Source organism: Accipiter gentilis, chromosome 29, assembly GCF_929443795.1.
Source record: "Accipiter gentilis chromosome 29, bAccGen1.1, whole genome shotgun sequence".
NCBI lineage: Eukaryota > Metazoa > Chordata > Aves > Accipitriformes > Accipitridae > Astur > Astur gentilis.
Window position 1 is genome coordinate 10,306,883 of NC_064908.1, and position 19,955 is coordinate 10,326,837.

Sequence of the window (19,955 nt, forward strand, 5' to 3'; positions counted from 1 at the left end):
TGCCTGATTTGCTTTGGAGCTGTATGTCATCCTTTGAGATGCTTTCTGCTCTTTTGTCATTCCTTGATGCTAGGCTTCCCCCTGCTCTGTGGGGTTTGGCAGACAAGACCAGGTTCTGACACATCCCTTCTTTGGCCATATGCACAAGTACTCGGGCAAAATGGGGTCTCAAGCTTCCAGCTTGTTCTAGGGGCAGCATTGCCAGTCCAGCACAGCAGTACTGTGTTTGAATGGGTCCTGCCATGACTTGGGAAGAGTGAAGGACATGGAGACAGTCTGGTGTTGTATGTGTTCCCATGCTGTCTGTGCAGACTCAGCCCTCAGGGCAAAGTGACCAGGTGAGACCCAAACAATAGGAACCCAACACTTGGGTTTGTTCAGCCCTTGACACCTCCACTGTGTCTCCTCAGGTGGTGTATGTGATGAGTGTCCATCCCTGGACTCTGTATATTGTGCCTCTTCAGAAATTTTACATTAACTCTCTTGTGGCCAAAGCAGTGATGTGCTGCCTGCTAGGAGGGAGGGCTTTGAAGCCAGCCCAAGCTGGATCCCAGGCTGCACTTACAAGACCACCAGCACTGCTGCCTGCTCCACTCTCACAGTGATGAACAGAGGTGCCTGAAATCACAGCACAGCCAAATTGCCCATGTTCCCATAGCCTTTTGGCTTGTGCTGGTGGCAGGCCTATCCTCTCGGGCTGTCATGCTGATGGAGCCAGCTGAAGCTTCAGCCAGAGTTGCCAGGCAACCTGCATCTGCCTGACATCCTACAGCTGTGTGCCTACCTCTGCCTGATGCCATTTCATCCCTTGGCTGGTTCCTGTTTGGGCATGCAGCTGTCCCACCACCAGCCAGCTACGTGTGCCAGTTTGAACAATCCTCTACAGCCAGAAGCACAGACCCTTGCACAGAGGAAGACTGTACAGAAGTGATCTTTACTGGGATACAGCCGTTTATGGTGACACACAAGCTTCTTCATCCTCTGCGCACACTGGTCTCCCCTTTACAAACTGTTATCTCAGACTCAGTCCTGCCTTTTAGGCAGAGCTGTGTGCTCATCTGTTGTGGGTCAAGGAGACTATGACACATGGGGGTACTTGGCAGGCCTGGGGGTGCTCTGTAGTGGACCAAAAACTTCGAGGACCTTCAGAGGGATGCAGATAGCCTGGATTAGCTGCTAGTTTGGGTAACACCTGAGAGCGCCTGAACAGGCCACTGTTACCATGGCCTTTGTGCTTCTGTCCAGACCCTACTGGCTTCTCCTCATGCTGTTGCACTTCTTTTTTCCCCTTCCAGCTCATTTCTTCCAAGGTGCCCAAAGCAGAGTACATCCCAACAATTATCCGCAGGGACGATCCCTCTATCATCCCCATTCTCTATGTAAGTATATCACTTCTGCTATGTCTGGATGTGTGGGAGCAGGCTTCATACAATTATTCTTTTTTTTTTTTTTTTTTGTCTCTATCCCTAGTTTCTGTTACGATGATTCTGAAAAGCTACCAGGAAATGGCTGGGAGCGTGCTGAATGCAGAGTTGGGGTCTGGGGTAGCTTTGTGGGGGCTTGGGTCTACGTGGAAGAATAAAATGGAGTGAAAATTGCACATGTGGGCTGCCAGACTACGCAGACCTAGCCACGCAGCATGGGAAGATTAACAAGGGAAGGCAGGGCAGGCCTGAGCACACAAGCAGAGCTGTGTGTTGCCAGTCTTAGGGCTCCTCCTTATGCTCATCCTTAGGCAGGATGAACAGGACCTCAGAGCTCTGCAGTGAACTGTGAACCCCATCACCCTATGTACAATGGCACATCCCTGTCAGTCATTAATTTAACCTTGATTTTTCACGTGGAGTCCTGCCTGAAACACCAGCAAGGAGTCATGGGTCTGTTTTTCCTAATCACTTTATATTCACTTAATTTGAAAGGGATGAGTGGGACTGACAGCCCCGAAAACTCAGTCTCCATGTGCAGCAGGCAGCGATGCTGCGGGGTTTAGCTTTGCTGCTTCTCTCTTCCTTTGAGAACTGTACAGTTGTCCTGATGACCCTGCTATGCTAGAGGCAGATGTGTTGGGAACGTGGCTGTTTGTTAGCCAGCTTGGACACATGTAAAGCCAGAGAGTGACTACAAAACATGGGCCAAGAGCCAAACACACATTGGTGATGTGACTACATCTGATGGATGGTATGTGCTTTGGACTTGTCTGCAGGATTCATCTTCAAGCCTTTGGATGGACTTGGTCTTCATGGACCATTCAGTCTTCAGCTTCTTTGCTGCTGAGACGTGTTTTGGGGTGGTAATTGCTGTGATGTGACTAGAAGTCATCAGTTGGTATAATTGTGCTCTTCGAGCATCCATTTCCCTGGAAATGGGATTGTGTGCAATATTAGAGACTATAATAATGTCATGGGAGCTGGTGTAGTGACAGTGAACCTTGATATGTCTTCTCTTTTGGTTTCCAGGACCATGAACATGCCACCTTTGATGACATCCTAGGTACGTGAGTGTTATTTCCTTTTCTTAACTCCTGCCCATTGCAAATTAACTGATCAATATGTTAGTCATTCCACTGCCCTGTGCCTCAGCTGCCACTCATAAAGGTGTTTTTATCACCCCAGTGACAACTGACAGTCAGCTGCTGTTGGATGTGCTGCAGTAGTAAAACTTCACTTCTGTGGCCCATTTTCTATGCCAAGCTCCCAGTTTATGAAAGGGAAGCTGAGGCGCAGAGCAGCAAAGATACCTATTGATTGTATCCTTGTAGGTGAGTAGGAGCATTAACAGAGGGTTGGGATGGCGGGGTCTGGTACGGTGCTGTGGTCACTATAGAGCAGTGTCTGGTGCTGCACTGTACCTTCTCTGCCCTGTGATACACTGGGGTTTCCTGCTTTCCACGGCATGAAAGCAAAAGGTTTGCTTTGGTATCAGTGGGAACATAGGTGCTGAGCACCTCTCACAGCTCAGCCTCCTGCCTTCAGGACTAAAGTGAGAAGAAGTAAGATTCATTTTTAACTTCCTCCATGGTTCATCTTTTCCAACATGTTCTTTGCAGAAGAAATAGAGAAGAAGCTTAACATTTATCGGAAAGGCTGCAAAATCTGGAAGATGCTGATATTTTGCCAGGTACATTAAAGTTGTTAAGCACTTGGGTGGTTTGTTACAAATTTGCCTTTTTCTACAGGGAAAATGACATAGAGGAACCAATATTCCAAAGTCAAGTTCTGTTAAAGTAACTGCATGTATACGGCTTTCACTTCTCATTTCCTCAGACACTGAGCAGCCTCAAGTTGCTGTGACAGCAGGAAATAAAATCTGACTTACTGTGGCCAAGTCCAGAGCTGGGCTGCTTCTCAGCTGCTTTCAAGGAAACCCAGGCAAACCAGCATTAGCACAGATCTCATAAGGAGGATTCCAGAGAAAGGAACAAGCATTTGCGATGTGATGCTTACAGGTTTTGTACAGCTTCAGTATGACAGTGTCAGTGGTGTGTGTTGTGGATCAGACCGGCAGATGGCACAGCTCGGAGCTGGAGGCCAGCCTACACGGCAGAGGGGTCAGGGTACACGCTTGCAGAGCTGTGGGTGGGACATATTCAGGCCCTGCTGGATCTGGGGCTTGCCGGGGATTTCTTTCCCGAGTCTCTTGTTCCTCAGGGTAGTCAGCTTTGGACTTCCCCGGCAGCTGTGCAAGGAAGCTTGAAATGAGAAGTTAGGAACGTAACCTATCTTGAACTCCCTCCCACATGCCTAATGCTGCAAAATAAGAGGGTTTGCAGCACACTGACCTGGAGATTGCGACTCTTAATTTTGCTGATGTTGTGCTCAATCTTTTTATGCCTGCTACTGCCAAAGTCCAGTTCTTCTATGGTGACATCTTGCCTGCTCATCCCTGCTTTGCTCAGCTTCTCGTCTGTCTACCACGGCAAGCCCCCTAGTATCCCCAAATGAAAGGGACTTTCTTGTCTTCCCTATTGCTCTCCAGCCACCCACAATGAAGATTTTTGTCTATTATTGTGCTGTTCTAGAGTGAGGTGGGCACGTAACAGTAAAAACCGGAGAATCCAACCCCCAACACACTCCCCATATGTGAGTATCTCCTGAGCAAGTGCCTGCTGTGTCTGCCATGGAGGTTGCAGCAGCCACACCAGCCTGGTGTGTCTGCTCTGATCCCTTGTGGCACTTCTGGGTATCACTGTGCAGGACAAGAAACGTGTCCAGGGTTTGTTTCTTCAGGGCCTGTGCAAAGTGGTTTGCATCTGTCTGTCTCTCTCTTGCAGGGAGGTCCTGGTCACTTGTACTTGTTAAAGAACAAAGTTGCCACTTTCGCCAAAGTGGAGAAGGAGGAAGATATGATCCTGTGAGTGGCTGCGTTATGTTCTGGACTTGCATAACATTTTTCTGCTTGGTTTGCTCAATGTTTATAGCACATGGCCTAGCAGGAGAGGTGAAGGGAGTTGGCGTGGCTTGGTCAGGGGAAGTGGAGGCTGAGGGGGGGACCTAATAGCAGCTTACAGCTCCTTCAGGGAGAGTTGCAAAGATGACAAGAGCCAAGCTTGTCCCTGGGCTGGTGCAACTCTGAGACAGGTCACCAGAAGATTTATGCTTTTATCTGCTGTTAGTGTCTGTTTGGACTAGAGACTGTCAAAAGAGGGAAAAAGATACTTCCTGTCCTAATAAAGGCTTTGCTGACCAGAAACCTGAACACACACCTCGTGCCTCTGTTGCTCAGAAGTGGCTGAGATAGCATTTCGAAGCAGGCGACTAGTGGCAGAAATCCAAACTGTTCCCACCACAGCTGTCTCCGGTAACTGCCCTCCTGATTGCATGGAGAAATGGAATTTGCCTCTGCAAAGCCTGCTCAAAGTCCAGCACGTTACTGAGGAGGATTTTCACTAGCATGCCAGCCTGTCAGCTGGGGTTGCTGAGGCAATTTTGCTTCTCCTTGCAGAGAGTTAAGTTTGGCTGTTTTGCTGCCTGATTGCTTGTGCTGGCTTAAACTTACTTGGCTAACAGTGCTTCGTTGTGGGGGAGAGGATGTATACCAACCTGTTCCTACACAACTTTTTGTTGGCATGAGAACTGAGTATTAAAATCAACATCTGTTCAGCACTCTCGTGCTCTGGCACAAACACTGTCAATAAAATTCTTTAGCACATGTATGCGTACACGCTTCTGAACACATTCCAGGCATAGCTGGTCCAGAACTGGTAATTCAGGGACCTTCAGAAAGCTGTGAACACACAGCTGAAAACTTGGATGCTTGGAAGTGAATGTCTCCATCCAACCTATATGTTCCTGAGAGGCAGTCCTGAGAAAAGCTTAGGCTGCAGTCTGATTGCAGACCCCACAGAGGAACTGCTGGGCTTCAGGGCCCACCAGAAGTCTACTCTAACCCACTGCACAGGCGAGGTGGTTGTATTTCATGTCCCTTAGGCACAGCGTGCTTGGTTAGTAGTCACAAAATGTAAAGCAGGTCTGACTGGTGAGCAGCACCAAGCACTAGCTTACATAAACCAGCCCGGTTTGGTGTTATCTCTCTAGCTACATAGAAGAACAACCTCTCCAGCTGTTCTCTGCTGATTTCATGCTCTGGAAATGAACTGGTGCACTAGTAACACATTTAGAAAATGCAATTGTTGATAGAAATGAGAGAGAGGAAATTGGAGGGAACTGCTACAAGAAGATGCTTAGTAAAAACTGTCAGTCTAAAAGCACTACTGGTGGACTTTGCTCCCTTCTCTTCATCTTGGAGCTTCCTTGGCTCGATGGGCTGCTCCTGCTTCTCTACTACATGACTTGGACCTGCTTCTCAGGCCCTTGCTCTGCCCCTGCTCTTCCTTGTCTAAGAACCAGTGGCTCTTCCTGAGCAGCTTCCTCCTCAGGCTACAAGCCTCAGGCCCCTTCTGAGCAGTGTGCACACACATCTTTATGATTACTCATGCATATGAGGAGATAGAATTATTATTTTTTTTAATTACATATTCTGTTTTTTCCTGTTTCTTCCAGCTTCTGGAAGAGGTTAAGCCGGCTAATGAGTAAAGTCAATCCTGAACCAAATATCATTCACATCATGGGCTGCTATGTTCTTGGAAACCCCAATGGGGAGAAGGTAAGAGCTTCCTGGGTCGCCTCTCTGGGAGTGTCTTCTGAGTAGTACCAAGCCCAGGGAGACAATAGTCACACTGTGAAGTCTAAACTTTCCTCTTCTGCTGTGTGGGAACATGCTGCCATCCTGTCACATGGCTGTGAATGGGTGAACCCTATGGATTGTGCCTTCCCGGGAGGGCAGGGGAGGAGTGATAAGTGACGTGCAGGACAAATATTGAAGCTTTTGAGGAGAACAGTCATTCAAAGTGCTTTATTTGTTTACTGATGAGCTAGATGTTTTAAAGGACACGAGTGGAAGGTTTTCTAGAGTTAGGGAACAAGGATAGCCAATTCTGGGTGCCCTGGTGTTCATCTTTGTTTTCAGTTGCTAACTCTCGATATGTTTTCCTTTCAGCTATTTCAGAATCTGAAAAACTTAATGAATCCTTATAGGGTTGCCTTTGAGTCTCCACTTGAACTATCAGCTCAAGGTAATTTATTTTCTGCACAAAGACACACACCTTCCAACTGAGCCTGCCTCCTTCAGTGGGCGTCTTCCTGAAAAAGCAATTTTGAGTTCCCTTAATTCCTGTCAGTGTCTTCATTTTGCTTATAACCACCTTTTGTAGTTAGTGGCTGAACCTGGTTTTCCCTTTGCAATTCCTCCATGTTCACATTTCATCTATCCAGTTTGCTGTCCCTGAAGCTGCAGAGAGCCCTTGCCCAGGCTACTGGCACTGGCCAAGTAGCCTAAATAGTAGGCAGCTTTCCAGGCTGAGTTTAGGAGATTCATCATATTACTAGGGCATGTGAAGTCTGTGGGAGAAATGCACATAGGAGCAGAACCTTCTCTGTAACTGAGCGTGCAGGGGTCTCATCTCCAGGACTCAAACCACTGGTACCCAGTGAGTTCTGTCATCAACAAGTCACTGGGATATAGTCTCTTAGAGCCATTCTACATCTCAGTCTGCTTTTTTTTTTTTGCCTTTTTTTTTTTTTCTTTTTCCTGTAGCTCAAGATAATTCAAGGGGCTATAGAATTTTTCCAGTTCTTTGGTCAATGTAAATAGTTATGGGTGCAGTTTCATAAATGACATATTCTGAATTTGCCCTTGCTATTTTATTTTTGCTGTAGTTCTTGGTACTTTGTTCTCTTGGAAGATGAAAACATGCAGCATTAGGCTATAAGCACTGTGGATACTTCTGCTGCTGCTCACAGCTGGCATCAGCACTCATGGGTTATTCTTAACTCCCACTTACTGTCATAGGAATGTACGGGAGTTGAGCACATTCCACAGATCGCACAGCGAAATGTGCTCTACGTGTATGCCAAGAAGCAACTTGCAGGGAAATTCCTGGGTTTATATGCTTGGCAGGCAAGGCAGTGGGTTCTGTGCACATGCATTTAAGCAGTTGATCTTTCAGGAGGCTGGGCTGAAGAATATGTCTGAATTTATCCCATTGATCAATCTGGGATGTGCTAATAGTGTACCCTCTCTAATCCTTTGCAAAGTCATCTGAAACTAATCTTAATCAGGCCTCAAAAGTGAAAAATCCCTTCCTTGAGCCCTGGCTCAGACTCCAGGGTTATTTGCCCCTGTGTTTTCAAATGCACTAGCTGCTTCCAGTGCCAACCCTATGCCTGGCTTTCAGTCTGTGACCACCTTGTGAGACAATCCCCCAACCTTCAATCGGAGGTGCCAGTGGTGCAGAACTTGCATTAGTGTGTCCTGTTGAGCTCATTGCTGTGAGAAGAGACAGCTCTGCAGGACAGAGACAGCCTGTTAACATTAATTTAAAAAATAAAATAAAATTTAATTTTCAATGTTAATTATTTTTAATGTTTTCCACAAATCTTTATAATGAGTTTACTCTTGATTTGTAATTTTCTGAAGGCCCCGTGCCAGGTTGCCTTGTGCAGGCTGTTGGAGCTGTTGTCTGATACATCACAGCTCCCGGCCCCCCCTTCTGCAGTCAGTGCAAAGAGGTTGAAGTCTGGAGACAGACTTTTTGCTCAGTTCCTGCCCCCATGGACAAACCCTGCCAGGGGATTCCAAGGCGCCTTTCATGGTTTGAGGATATCTAAAAAGACATTTGCTTCTCCTGAGCACCTTCATGTGCCCTGGCTGAATGTCGGTATTTTCCAAATGAGGCATATGGACAGGTTCTCCTGTGCCCCTGCCTGTACGTGGGTTGGGGTCTTTTTGCTGCTGTGGCCTCTCGCATCTCTCCCTTGTGCTGCGGGGCGTAACCCCTGTGCTTCATTTCACTTTTCATAGGTAAGCAAATGATTGAGACTTACTTTGACTTCCGCCTTTACCGCCTCTGGAAGACCCGCCAGCACTCTAAACTATTGGATTATGATGATATTTTATGAGCTGGAGAAGACTTTGCAAGAGGAATTTGATCACCAGTGTCCAAGAAGTCATGCTTACCGCAGAGAGACTTTTTTATTGGCACAGGGAGCCCTTCACAGCCCTATAGGAGGCAGCAGTGCTAAAGGGAGGGAAGAAGGAGCCCTCGGAAGAGTGTCGGGAGGAAAGTCTCCTGGGTCAAGAGAGACTGGAGGGAAAGGGTTTGACACCTCACTTGCCTCAGGTCAGAGCCGTGGTGTCTCAGGAGGAGCTGTGTGAAACCAGGACAGGATGGAGTTCCTTGCAGAACTGAGCTGTTTTGGGTCAGAATGGGCCAGATTTGATTCCAGGTCCTTTTAAAGACTTTTGAAGCTCAGGTTTTCTTAACAAAAAATAAAATCAATTACCCATGCACTACAATGAAGAAGTGACCAGGGCACAGAGGAAGGAGGGGTTTGTACTGATGGGACCTTCTGTGCTGGGATCTTGGAGAGCAAGGACTGCTACACCTACTCCTGCAAGCTTACATCAGACTATCCAGTTTCGATGTGAATATATACTGGAATATAGAATTGAAATCTAACTTTTTGTTTTGTTTTGTTTAATAGCAAATAAGTGCAATTTTTATAGCGAGAGGGGTAAAATCCCTCCCAATATTTAATTAGTTAAAAATAACACACCAGTAACCAATAGATGAGGTATTTTTGGTCTGCTTGAAAATATATTCGAAATGGTAATATATCTTCTGTAGACATATTTAATCACCAGCAAACAAGGTTTTAACATAACTTAGCAGACCCTGCATGTCTGCTGCATTGATTAATCTGGTTTGGTTCGTTACTTTCAGAGTAGCTGTGTTGCACTAATTGTATGTGCTCTCACGAATGTATATTTCTCCTCCAATTAGACACAACTTTGTTACTTTCTATTTTGCTGCTTGCAAAACTATGGGACTTTAGTTTTGCTGAAATACTTTAGGTTAGAAATATGGTACCTGGCTGAGAAATCTCTGTCAGGTTCACTATGGTATAAAAATGAATTAGAAATTAATAGCCATGGTAATTACTTGTTCATGCCAGTGTTTTGCTATGTGTTGAGAGACAAGTTCTTTTTCTAGTCTGCTGTGTGGGGCAGCGCAGTTACATGACCATCAGAAACCCTCTAAGGAGACTGTTCACTGAGGCATTTGGAAGAAATGCTTCTGGAGGAGTACAGCACAGGTTTGTAGCATGAGTTTGAATCTTCCCTGTGCTCACTTGATTGCCTGTTGTTTGTGCATAAACCACCTCTTTTCCAATGCTAAAAAGACCTGTTTATCTGTCTGAGCTGCTCACATCCCTTCCTGTGTAGGACAGAGTAAACCCAGAGCTTTGTCAGCAGCTGTGGTTTAAGAACCCAGATTTGTACTTGATATTTGAGGATATTTTGGAATATATTTTTTGTTTGTTTAGGTTCGGGGGGGGTGTGTTTTGTTTTGGGAAGGTTTTTTTTTCATCTTCTACTTTCCTGTTCAGAGAATAAATACTACTCACAGTCTGCCTAGGTCACTCTGACAATTCTGGGAGATGATACAAGTTATTTCTTTTTTAAGTAAAAAATACTGGAGAAGTAACAGGGAAGGATTACCTTAGTTGCCAGATTTCCTGGTATCTAAAATTAGTTGATTGTGAAGTGAAGGAAAATATATGTACAAATCTTTTAAATACTTACAAAAAGAACTAGTTGTTCTGATGTGTAGAGTATGCCTTCCCCCGTGACATATTTGTGGTTGTAATTTTGGGGAGCAGGCCTCTGGCTAGAACTGCTGAACCCTGTACATTTGTAGCAGTTTTATAGCAAAACTTTTGAAGAAATAATGTACATATAGTAAGTGAGGAGAGGAATCGGTGGAGAGAGATGGTTTAAAGTCATTGAAAGCAACATATTGAACCAAATAGGTGTGGGCTGTTGCCTCCCCCTCTGGTTTGGAACTGTTGGGAAGCTGCCCTGCTGACCTGGCCTGACCTCGGGAGGTTTGGTGGCTATGTCTCATCTCTGGCTGGACTCCTATCCTCTTGACTCGGTCATGTTTTCCAGGCTTGTAGCGAAGGGGATAGTAGGCACCGGTCTGTAGCTTTTGCAAGAAAATGCCAGATATAAAAAGGAAAACAAAACTTAAGCCAATTATCTATTATTTGTCATGGTAGCTTCTGCCAGCTGTGCTTGTGAGAGGTTGGAGCTGTAGGTGTGATGAAAGCACGAAGTCATGTGTTATTTGGAGAAGGAAATGGTAGTGGCAGGATTCAAATGCTGACACAAAACTCTCTCCCTTTCTGACCCTTTTACCTCCTGTGGTTATGCTCTTAACTGGAGACAGACAAACTGTTCTTCCTTTCTCTTTTCTAAAGTAAAATCCCAATTCAGTGAACTTGGTAGCATGAATGTAGCATTGTGGAACTATTGAAAATCTTACTTAACTCCGAAAGGGCCCACTTATGTATCCATTTCAGTGATTTCTCTGTAGAACTACTGTATATCTATCCTCATTGACCACTTGTAGAACTAGGGGTGCAAAGTAGAAAGGTAGATTGTACAGGTGCATAACTTCTATAGGAAGATGTATGTTGGAATGAACATTATGGACTGTTTTACTGGTGCAGTTGACTATAGTATAGTATAATGACAAACAATGAATGCATTTCTCTCTTTTCCAAAGATCTATATTCCTCATCGTTTGTGATGTTTATGACATGAGCATATTATTTCCTTTGTAGCGTTCATTTGACTAAAGAGATGAAATACTCTAAAAGCTGTGACTGGAAAAACAATAGAGTTTTGATGTTTAAAGTCCTTTGTTCGAATAGCGTCATTGAAGCTAACCATTTCTGAAAGAGGAAAACAAATTTCTTCCCCTTTTTAACTGGTTGAATTTTTAAAGTGGCTGCTGGGAGAGGAAGGGATCAGCAGAGGATAAGATGCAAAAAAAAAAAAAAAAAAAAAAAAAATTGTAATTATTTAAACTTTAGAGTTAAAAATAGAGCTTGTGACTTCCTCAGTTGGATCAGCCTATAAAGGATGACCTCTGGAGGTGCGCTCACCACCAGCGCGCAGCATGCTCACAGCCAGGACATCCCCTCTGCGAGGTTCCTCACACCCCAAGCACCTCTGCAGCATCTTCTCTGGGGCGTGTTGAGGACAGGCCTGGGCAGTGCCTGCAGGGCACAGATCGCCTGCAGGGTGCTATGCCTGGGGGAGCTGTTGGCTGCTCAGTGCACAGGACAATTTGTCATTTCACTTCTACCTGCTTCTTCAGCCGTCAACTACCTGCTCTTGGGGTGTGTCTGTCTGAAGCCCTGAAACCAGTTTGTTCACACAGGGTCCGTAATTGCTGTCTGAATTGGCTTGGTGGCACTCCCCTCTCATAAGGGTAATTGGAGTGAGCAGTTTATGGTGCAGTTGAGCTCCTGTCCCTGCCTGCTCCGTTAGAGGATCAGCAGCCCTTTGCACTGTTATACTCAGCCCCACCATGGGAAACTGCTACTGCAGCTCCTGTGTGGTCTGGATTTGCTTTTAGCAAGGGCAGGAGAAGCAGGGACACCTGGTTAACGCTGGAGGGAAGCAGATTAAACTGGGATAGCTGAATTGGGTGCTAACCCTGGTTGTTCACCCCAGCCACGTGTGGGAGTTCCTGCTGCTCTTGCTATGAAGCAATACTGGATGTGACCTCCAACTCCTTGCCTGACCTGATGAACATCAGCAGAGAGTCTGCTGGTTGCGTTATGGTCTGGGCTGGGATTGTCACCTTCAGGAGAGGAGAAGGGTGGGCAGCAAGTACATCAGCTGTCCAGTCTGCTGCTGCTCAGCACAGCTCATGCACTGGAAACAGCCCCTGACCATATTGTTAGGTGCCTGCAGAAAATATTCACTCAGCTGTAGCAGCTTGGAGGGGGTTACCTTCTTGGATGTGGCCCTTGTCTTATACGGGGTTTTCCAGAGAGGCTTTTCTCTTTTCCTCTTGTTTGGCTGAGAAGGAAAGGGAAGAAGAAAATTCAAATTACCCGAGAGATGTAGAAATAGGTAGAAAATCAAGATACAGCTTTTTGCACCTCTCCTCATGCTGCAGCCACCAACTTCCCTTTGCAGCTGACCTCCAGGCCTGGGGTGGGAAACGGATGAGTTAACAGATAATCCCTTCCTGCATTAAAAAAAAACCAAACCCAAAACAGAAAAATCCTTTTAGCTGTAGCAAAACATCTGACTGCAAAAGGCAACCAGCCAACTCATCCTGCCCCATGTGAGGACTCTGCTGTGCACACCCGTGGGATCCCACCCGCTTCTGCCTCCGCGTGCCTCTGGAACCACGGCCCGTGGGGGGCTCTGCTCTGCCTCTGTGGAGGGGACTCTGGAAATGAATTTGTTCTTCGTTTCTCAGCCTGGACTTGCTGCCTGGAGCTCAGCACGTGTTTCCCACTCCAGGAGCTGCTGGAGTATGCATGTACGTGTGTTCATGTCGTCTCTTCACACACAGGCTCTTTCCTGTGGTCTGGGGGAGATGCTCCCCCTTGATTGCTCCCGCTTGTTTTGCCATGTGCAGTAAAGCATGAGGCAGTGTTATTGTTGTCATCCATGCTGTGTGAGTGTCTCTCGGGCTCCTGGCACACATCTGTTTCACAAATAGCTGCTGCTGTTTTGGGACATGACTGTGTTAGTGACCTGTGGCTGGGAGTTCCTGTTACCAAGGCTCTTGTTGGCAGTGACTGCAAACACTGTTTCGTCACCTTCAGGCAACATAAGTGGGGTTAGTTGAAAGAATGGGAAATGCTGATTTTAAATAGCCAGCCTGGTGGGATCTGGAAATGGGAGTGTATCCTTAATCCCAGCCCAGACAGGAGGTGGAACGACAGGCTCTCTCTGCTCTCTTGATGTAAGTGTAAACATTCAACCCATCAAAACCCAGTTTGAGTCACACATATTATTAATGTATCGGTCCAGGATAAGGTATGTTACTGTATGATTAAAAAAAAATCCTTCCAGGGCCCTTGGCAACTGGCATGCGTTGCCGGAACCATGCATCAGAGGATGTGCTGGGTTGTCATCCTTCCTCTAGCAATCAGGCCACACAGTGAGTACCAGGACACAGATCTGCAGGTACACATAAAGCTGAATCACTCTGTACTCTGGGTTTTGCCATGATAATCCCTGGAGCTGATGATACAGACAGCCCTTCCTTGAAGGATGCCATGCAGATATCTTCCCAAGGGATATCAAGAAGCAATATCATTTTCCACACCATCTGTAAAAAGGTGTTTGTGGTCCTGTATATTGTCCTACTGATCACAGAGTATCCATGGCTTTCTGCATCTTCCATGGGATTGGTTTTTAATTCTCAGTTGTGGAAACATAAGCCAAATCAACTGGAGACTGTCCTGATGGCAAGTCAGCCTGCTATAATAATATCATATACTTGAGTGAGTAAAGGGGTGGTTTAATGGCTGTGAACCTGATTGTGATCATTGTTGGTCCCAGGTAACCCTGCTGTGTAATTGGCAGAATTAATAGTAAGATACCAGAGTTTGCTGTCTCTGCCTAAAATGCCAGCACACAATCTCTTGCCAAGGTTGTGCACGAGCTGTCGAAGAGTGATAGGAACTGGTAGCTGCTTTGATTCAGAAATAAATTCAGCCCAACATACTGCCAATCAGTGTGAAAAACTTAAAGACTGGAAGGAATAAATGTTGTGGACATTAAATGTAAAGAATCCATCTGAAGGGAGGCTAAATTGCATTTTTTCCATAAATGTTTAGTAAATTTTAAAGAGCTAATACCTAATAATTTTTCACATTATTGTATTGCTTTTAGAGTATCCTTAAAATTGACTTACGTAAGGACAGATAAGACCCATCTAGGGTTGTCTTACATTACAATAGTGGGGAGCCAGGCTGTATTTAGTTAATTGGCCACACCAATCTTTCTTCCTTTTCTCAGCATCCAAATGAATTGGTGATTAATCACAGCAGTAGTGGCCTTATAAGTCTTTAGCAAGAGGAGCCTCTCCACCTGCATTGCTAAGCCTTGAGCAAAGGGAATGTATTTGCAGAGACCCTCAAGCAGCCGATGGAGCCAAGCTTTCATCCCCTGTCATGGGGTGGCCCCTCCTGTGATTCACCAAGCAGGTACAGCAATAACCTACAGGCACAGCCTCTGCCCTGCTCCCTGGTGTCCGTGAGGTTTCTGTGTGTTTGAGTGGCGTTTTCCTCCCATGGTTTTGTAGCGGACGTGTTGAGTTGTACTTGGGGAACATTTCTTACCTGGGAAGACTGAACTGCAGGAGTACTGAGGAGACTGCGGCAGGTGGCCAGGGACTGGTCACTGCCATGGTCACCCTGGCCTCTGGCTCAGGACCAGCAGATGCATGTCAGTGGTATTCAAAAAGCTTCAGTAGAAAGTGTGGCGTTATTAGATTATTTTTTTTTTAGGGCTAAAACTCAGTTGTAGCAATATAGTCCCCACTACAACGTCATGTTAACTCAGAGCTGGAGCAGAGCTGGGAATTCAAGGACAGGTATCTTTGCTCTTACAACTGAAATGCCCTAAAAACATTGCAAATAAGTACAGTGAAGCAAGGCCCTTTGAGTATGGATCCTGCTCCCCTGCTCTTGCTATGCCCTCTATGCTACATGAGACACTATTTTGTTAGGTGTTAAGATGAGGATGACTGAAGAAACAGAGTTTGGTGTTCCCCATCCCAGGAAACCAGGCTGGAGTCATACCCTAATGAGCAAGAAGGGGCTGTAGTTTTTCTGCTGCATGTTTCCTGTTGTTCTTTCACAACACTATTCCTGGAACTGGGGTGACTTCAGTTGTGATACCAAGCAACAGCAAAAACTGAGCTCTTGCAGGGCTAGGAGTCAATGGGCTTTTGGGATCTTTACCGTTTCCCCTTGGCGTTCAGGCACCAGTTTTCATTTCCAGCTCCTTTGCTCAGCTGTGAGCCCTCCCTTTGCTCCCGCAGAGCTGCTAGTGAGGGGGGCATCATCGGTTTTCTGAAAAGAAAACCAAACGTGTGAGTTAACAAGTGGAAAAGGTAACGGTGCAGGCTTTGAAAATGGATCTGGTAATGTGGAGAAGAATACGTTATATCTGGTAATGCTCCTAAACTCTGAGATGTTTGAGAAAGTTACTTTCATCCAAATGAGAAAAAGGAAGAAACAAGCATAGTTGTCAAAATAACGAGGGGGGGGGAGAACCAAACCACCCAAGTGTGAACAGTAATCGACCATTTGACAAACCATGTGAAGATACAGCACTCTGTGGTCTGATTCTGCCTCTGCTCTCAGCTGAGTTCAGAGTTGACAGCATCCTGCTCCTTTCAAAATCAAGCTCAAGTGCAGGGTAGCATGGCTGCATCCATCTGTGCTGCTCAGGTGAGGCTGGGTCCACATGTACCAGCCTGCAGTGTGTCCTTGTGTCCCTCCTCCGCTCATCCCATCTCAGTGGGAAGCTGAAGGCAGAACAGATGCACAAGGAGCTTGAAACTTTAGCCCCAAGAGAGCCTCTGGGTTAGAGAGCTCAACCTGAGACATGCTGGTTTGGGGCCAAACCTGTCTTAAAGTTAACGGAGGGTTTTGAAAACAAAGATTGTAAGTTCTGAGGTCTTGGTGGGCGCTGGACCAGCAGGTTGGCTCCTTGGAAAAGTCAGAAGAAAGTTACTGCAAAGCACTTTCTCTGGTTTTCAAGGTGGTTTCTGGCTGGCTGCCTGCTGCCCAGGCACGGGACAAACCTGTCCATGACCCAGGAGATATCTGCCATCTCTGCTGCCTCCGTTAACATGTTTCTCTGAGACTATCTGCTGCTTCGTGTATAACTAGGTTTCAAATACATTAATGTTTCTAGGTTTTAAGACGTGATTTAATAAAAAAGAGATGTTTCTGGGAAAGCAGGTTTTCTCTCATTATGATTTTTTTTCAGTTGTTCTCTGGCTGAGCTTATAGACCCAGGAAATGCCACTTGGCAGGTGCTTTGCTATGCTGCCAGGTGAGGGAAATACAGGCACTGGGCATCCCTGAACAGCAGCAGCAGAGGAAATGCTAAAAACTCCAGAGGTGCAAGAGGCCCAGATGCAGTTAAAAGGCGAGAAAGGTAAAAACTCCTGATGCTTTAAACAAGGTACTGTCCGAGAGGTGCAGATCCAGTGATGGGGATAGTACAGAGTGATTCATAGTTCCAGCAGTATCTGTGGCTTAATGAGCATGGACTGGATTGCTAAGGAACTTGCAGAGCATTAAGCATTGTGCCTTTTCCTGGGAGGAAGGCCAATCTCTGAGCATCATCCTAGACACTGAGAAACAGAGCCCTGGAGAAATTCAAGGGAGGCTAAAGGTCTGATAATCCCTCTGAGGAAAACAGACCAGCTCCAAAATAAAGCACATCCCCAGGAGGGCAGAAGGCATCGAATTCTGATAAACCACTTTCTTTGTCGCAGGTCTGTTTGACTTAATTGCCAAGGTGAGCAGGTCTGGCTTGAATTCCCAGCTGCAGTTTTCCCCTTTATCTCCAGTGCTGATAGTCACCTGCGTGTTCATCTTCCATAAATGTGGTAACTGCAGCCCCTCTGAGCAGAGGCAGAGATAAATGGGTTGAACAACTCTGTCACATAAGGCATTTTTCTTCAGCGCTGGGATCTCTCAGCCTTTGTTTGTGTATCCTCCCCATTTGGAGACATTCTTCTCCATGTGCCACCACCACAGCAGGGTGGGACATGCCGTATCCACCTCAGCAGTGTGACAGATGACAGAAATCACTTTTAATCCCTTACCACCAACTGCACAGCAAGCTTCTGGCCAGAGACCTGGCCACTGTTCTCCTTAAGGCCTTTGCAGCATCATTGATGGCCAGAAAGACAGTCTTCATTCTTTATCCTGGAACCCTTCCATGTTGGCACTGTCCTGTTTTTAAATCAGTGTTGTAGGGTACAAAGTCAAACTTGCTGCAGAAGCCCAGTTACAACAGATTATGTTTACCTATTGTTTTTCTTCCCTCTCCCTTTGTGCTCTGTTACACATGGTGGTGATGGACACAAACCCAGAGTGGGAGCTGTGCAGGTGGAGTTTTGCTCTGCCCTGTAAAAGGGTAAGGAACTGAGATGTCTTGTGGGGGTTTAAGGTCAAATCATGCAGCTCTGGGTCCTGCGGGGACCTGTTCTTTCCCTGTTTCCTTGTCACAGCAGATCCTACTGTTGCCAGCCCTACCTCCCTCAAAAGCAGTATGTGCCACGTCTGGTACTGACGTGTCATATATGCCGCATCCCATTGCCAGCTGTGCAGCCACATCAGCTGTGCCCTGGCACTGCTGCGACACCAGGAACTCCTGCCTCTGCTACACCGTGGCACTCTGCCATCACACCCTCCGGGTCCTGTCCCCTGCCATTGTCACACCTGGGTTTAGTAATTGAGCATTTGTTTTTGTGCCAAAATATGAGTGCTGAGCAGCATTCCCGAGAGCCATTTAGTAACAGCACTCGGGCACTCCTCCAGGGTTAACCATGGGTGTAAATAGTGACGCAGGGGATTAACTCCAAAGCACTCGCTTGCCAACCAAGTTTCAGTGTCCAGTCCTTAACGCTGTTTCACTGACTCAGCCTAGAAAAGAAACAGTTGACAGAAGCAATAGAAGGCTCTCAAATCTTGACTGGCAGGGGAGGAGATGAATAATGGCTGGATTTATTTTTTTGTAATAAAGCAGGCGGGCATGCAGCAAAACTACCAGATGTCAGGTTCAATCCCCACAAATGGAGGCGTTTTCTTTGCACCAGGTGCAGATAAACTGTGGGATTCATTATCTGAGGATTTATGGGCTTTACATGGGCTCAAAAGCCAACCAGACAAGACCAGGAAAGAGAAATCCATTGAGATCTCAGAGTACAAAGGCACATTGTTGGCTCTATACATGCCTGAGCCATGAGTCACCAGAGGCGGGGAAATGTCACTACCCGCTTGCCTAGTCTTTACCCTCAACCCTGGCACCCACTGTGGGCCCTGGCGAGGGCCACGATCAGGACGGTACATCATGGACCTGTGCTTCAGCCATGTACAGCAGGTCATGTATAAACCTTAAATCACCCTTGTGTTATTTAAGCTGAATCGCAAAGAGCTGCCTCCTTCCATTTAGCTCTGGTTTGCCAGCCTGCAGCAGAGCAGCTCCTCAGAGCACACAGTACAACTGGGCATCGCATGGCTCCCAGCACGTGGGCAGCTTTGGCAACAAAATACTATTTTCAGTAGTAGCGCTTCCAGGTATCATTTGAAGAAGGTGCAATTGCTCTGTCCTGGCTCAGTACAAAGGTAAGAGCCTTGTCAGCAGGATATGGTGCTCCTTCCTGTAAACACACCTGTGTTTTCAGCAGCCCAGCTGGAGCGGGGTGAAGTCGCTCATGTTGAAGCAGCTTGGCAGGCCGGGGTGCGGCTCCGCAGCTCCTGGCCGGGCTGGGACTGCGGCAAGTTCTGGCCAAAGGTTATTTACGTCACAGCGTGCCATGTCCCCTTCGCCTCCCGGGCTGAGGATTTTGGCACACAGTATTATTGGAGGTGTGGAAAGTCCTGAGCTGTCATGCGATCGTTTCCTGATCGCGCAGACTTCCGAAAGAAACCTGCTGGTGGCTGATAACGGGCACTTTTCCCTGCGATTTTGTGCCCAACAAGCAGTCGCTGCTGAAGAGCTAAGCCGGCAGGAAAAATGCTTTCCTGCTCTGCTGCTGTGTGCTGTGGAAACCCCCGCTTGTCTCCTCTAGAGCTCTCCCTAAAACGCTCCTCCGGCGGGCCCGATGCGATACTCCTGCGGTGCCAGCAGCTTGTTCCTTGCCCACCACGGCTGCTCACGCCCAGACACCTGCTCTTCCTCAGACGGCGGCTGAGCTAGCGCTGGGCGACCCCGAAAGGCGCTCCTCGCTCCCTTCCTCCTCGGCTGGCGCCACACGGGCCAGTCCAGCACGGGGGAGAAGAGCCAGACGAGGGTTTTTTTGGGTAGGGTGGGTCACCGCGTCTCCTGGCAGGCTGGAGACCCCGCAGGGCCTGCCGCCAGCCGCCTCCCAGCGCCGGGCTGGGGGGGGGGGGGAGCTCCCGTGTGCGACGGGAAGGCGGTGCGGGCAGCAGGGAGCCCGGCGGGTCACCAGCCCCGGGGACAGGGCTGGCCACGTCAGGTAACGCGGCCCGCGCTGAAGCCCAGCTGCTCCCAGGCGGCCCCCGAGGGGCTCTCCCCGCCGGACGGCGTCTGCCACGGCCCCGCAGGGGCGGATCTCTTTGGCGCCGTCCCCGAAGCCGCACGGGCAGCGGGGCTGCCGCTCGGCCCCGGCCAGCGCCTCGGGCAGCCGCCTGCGAGCGACGGGGCGCCCCCCGGCCGCCGGCCCTGTCATGGCGCCCGCCCCGCCCCGCCCCGCCGAGGGAGGTGGGGGGCGGCCCGGGGGCGGTACCGGCGCCGGCGGCGGGGCCTTGCTCAGGTGCGGCGGGAGGAGGCGGCGGCGCAGGGGGCACTGCTCTGCCTCGGCCGCC

At 47.7% G+C, this 19,955-nt stretch overlaps 1 protein-coding gene across 5 annotated transcripts in view; it reads left to right on the forward strand.

Moving 5' to 3' along the window:
* The window catches only part of NSMF (NMDA receptor synaptonuclear signaling and neuronal migration factor), a 48,289-nt gene extending 36,870 nt beyond the window's left edge, over positions 1-11,419 (forward strand). For all 5 annotated transcript variants that reach the window (XM_049832415.1, XM_049832416.1, XM_049832412.1 and 2 more), the window contains 7 exons: positions 1,296-1,379; positions 2,457-2,490; positions 3,047-3,117; positions 4,271-4,350; positions 6,000-6,102; positions 6,496-6,571; positions 8,359-11,419. In XM_049832415.1, coding sequence (XP_049688372.1) covers positions 1,296-1,379; positions 2,457-2,490; positions 3,047-3,117; positions 4,271-4,350; positions 6,000-6,102; positions 6,496-6,571; positions 8,359-8,456 — 546 coding nt within the window. In that variant the 3' untranslated portion in view covers positions 8,457-11,419. The remainder of the gene's footprint in view (positions 1-1,295; positions 1,380-2,456; positions 2,491-3,046; positions 3,118-4,270; positions 4,351-5,999; positions 6,103-6,495; positions 6,572-8,358) is intronic.
* Positions 11,420-19,955: the final 8,536 nt, after the last annotated feature.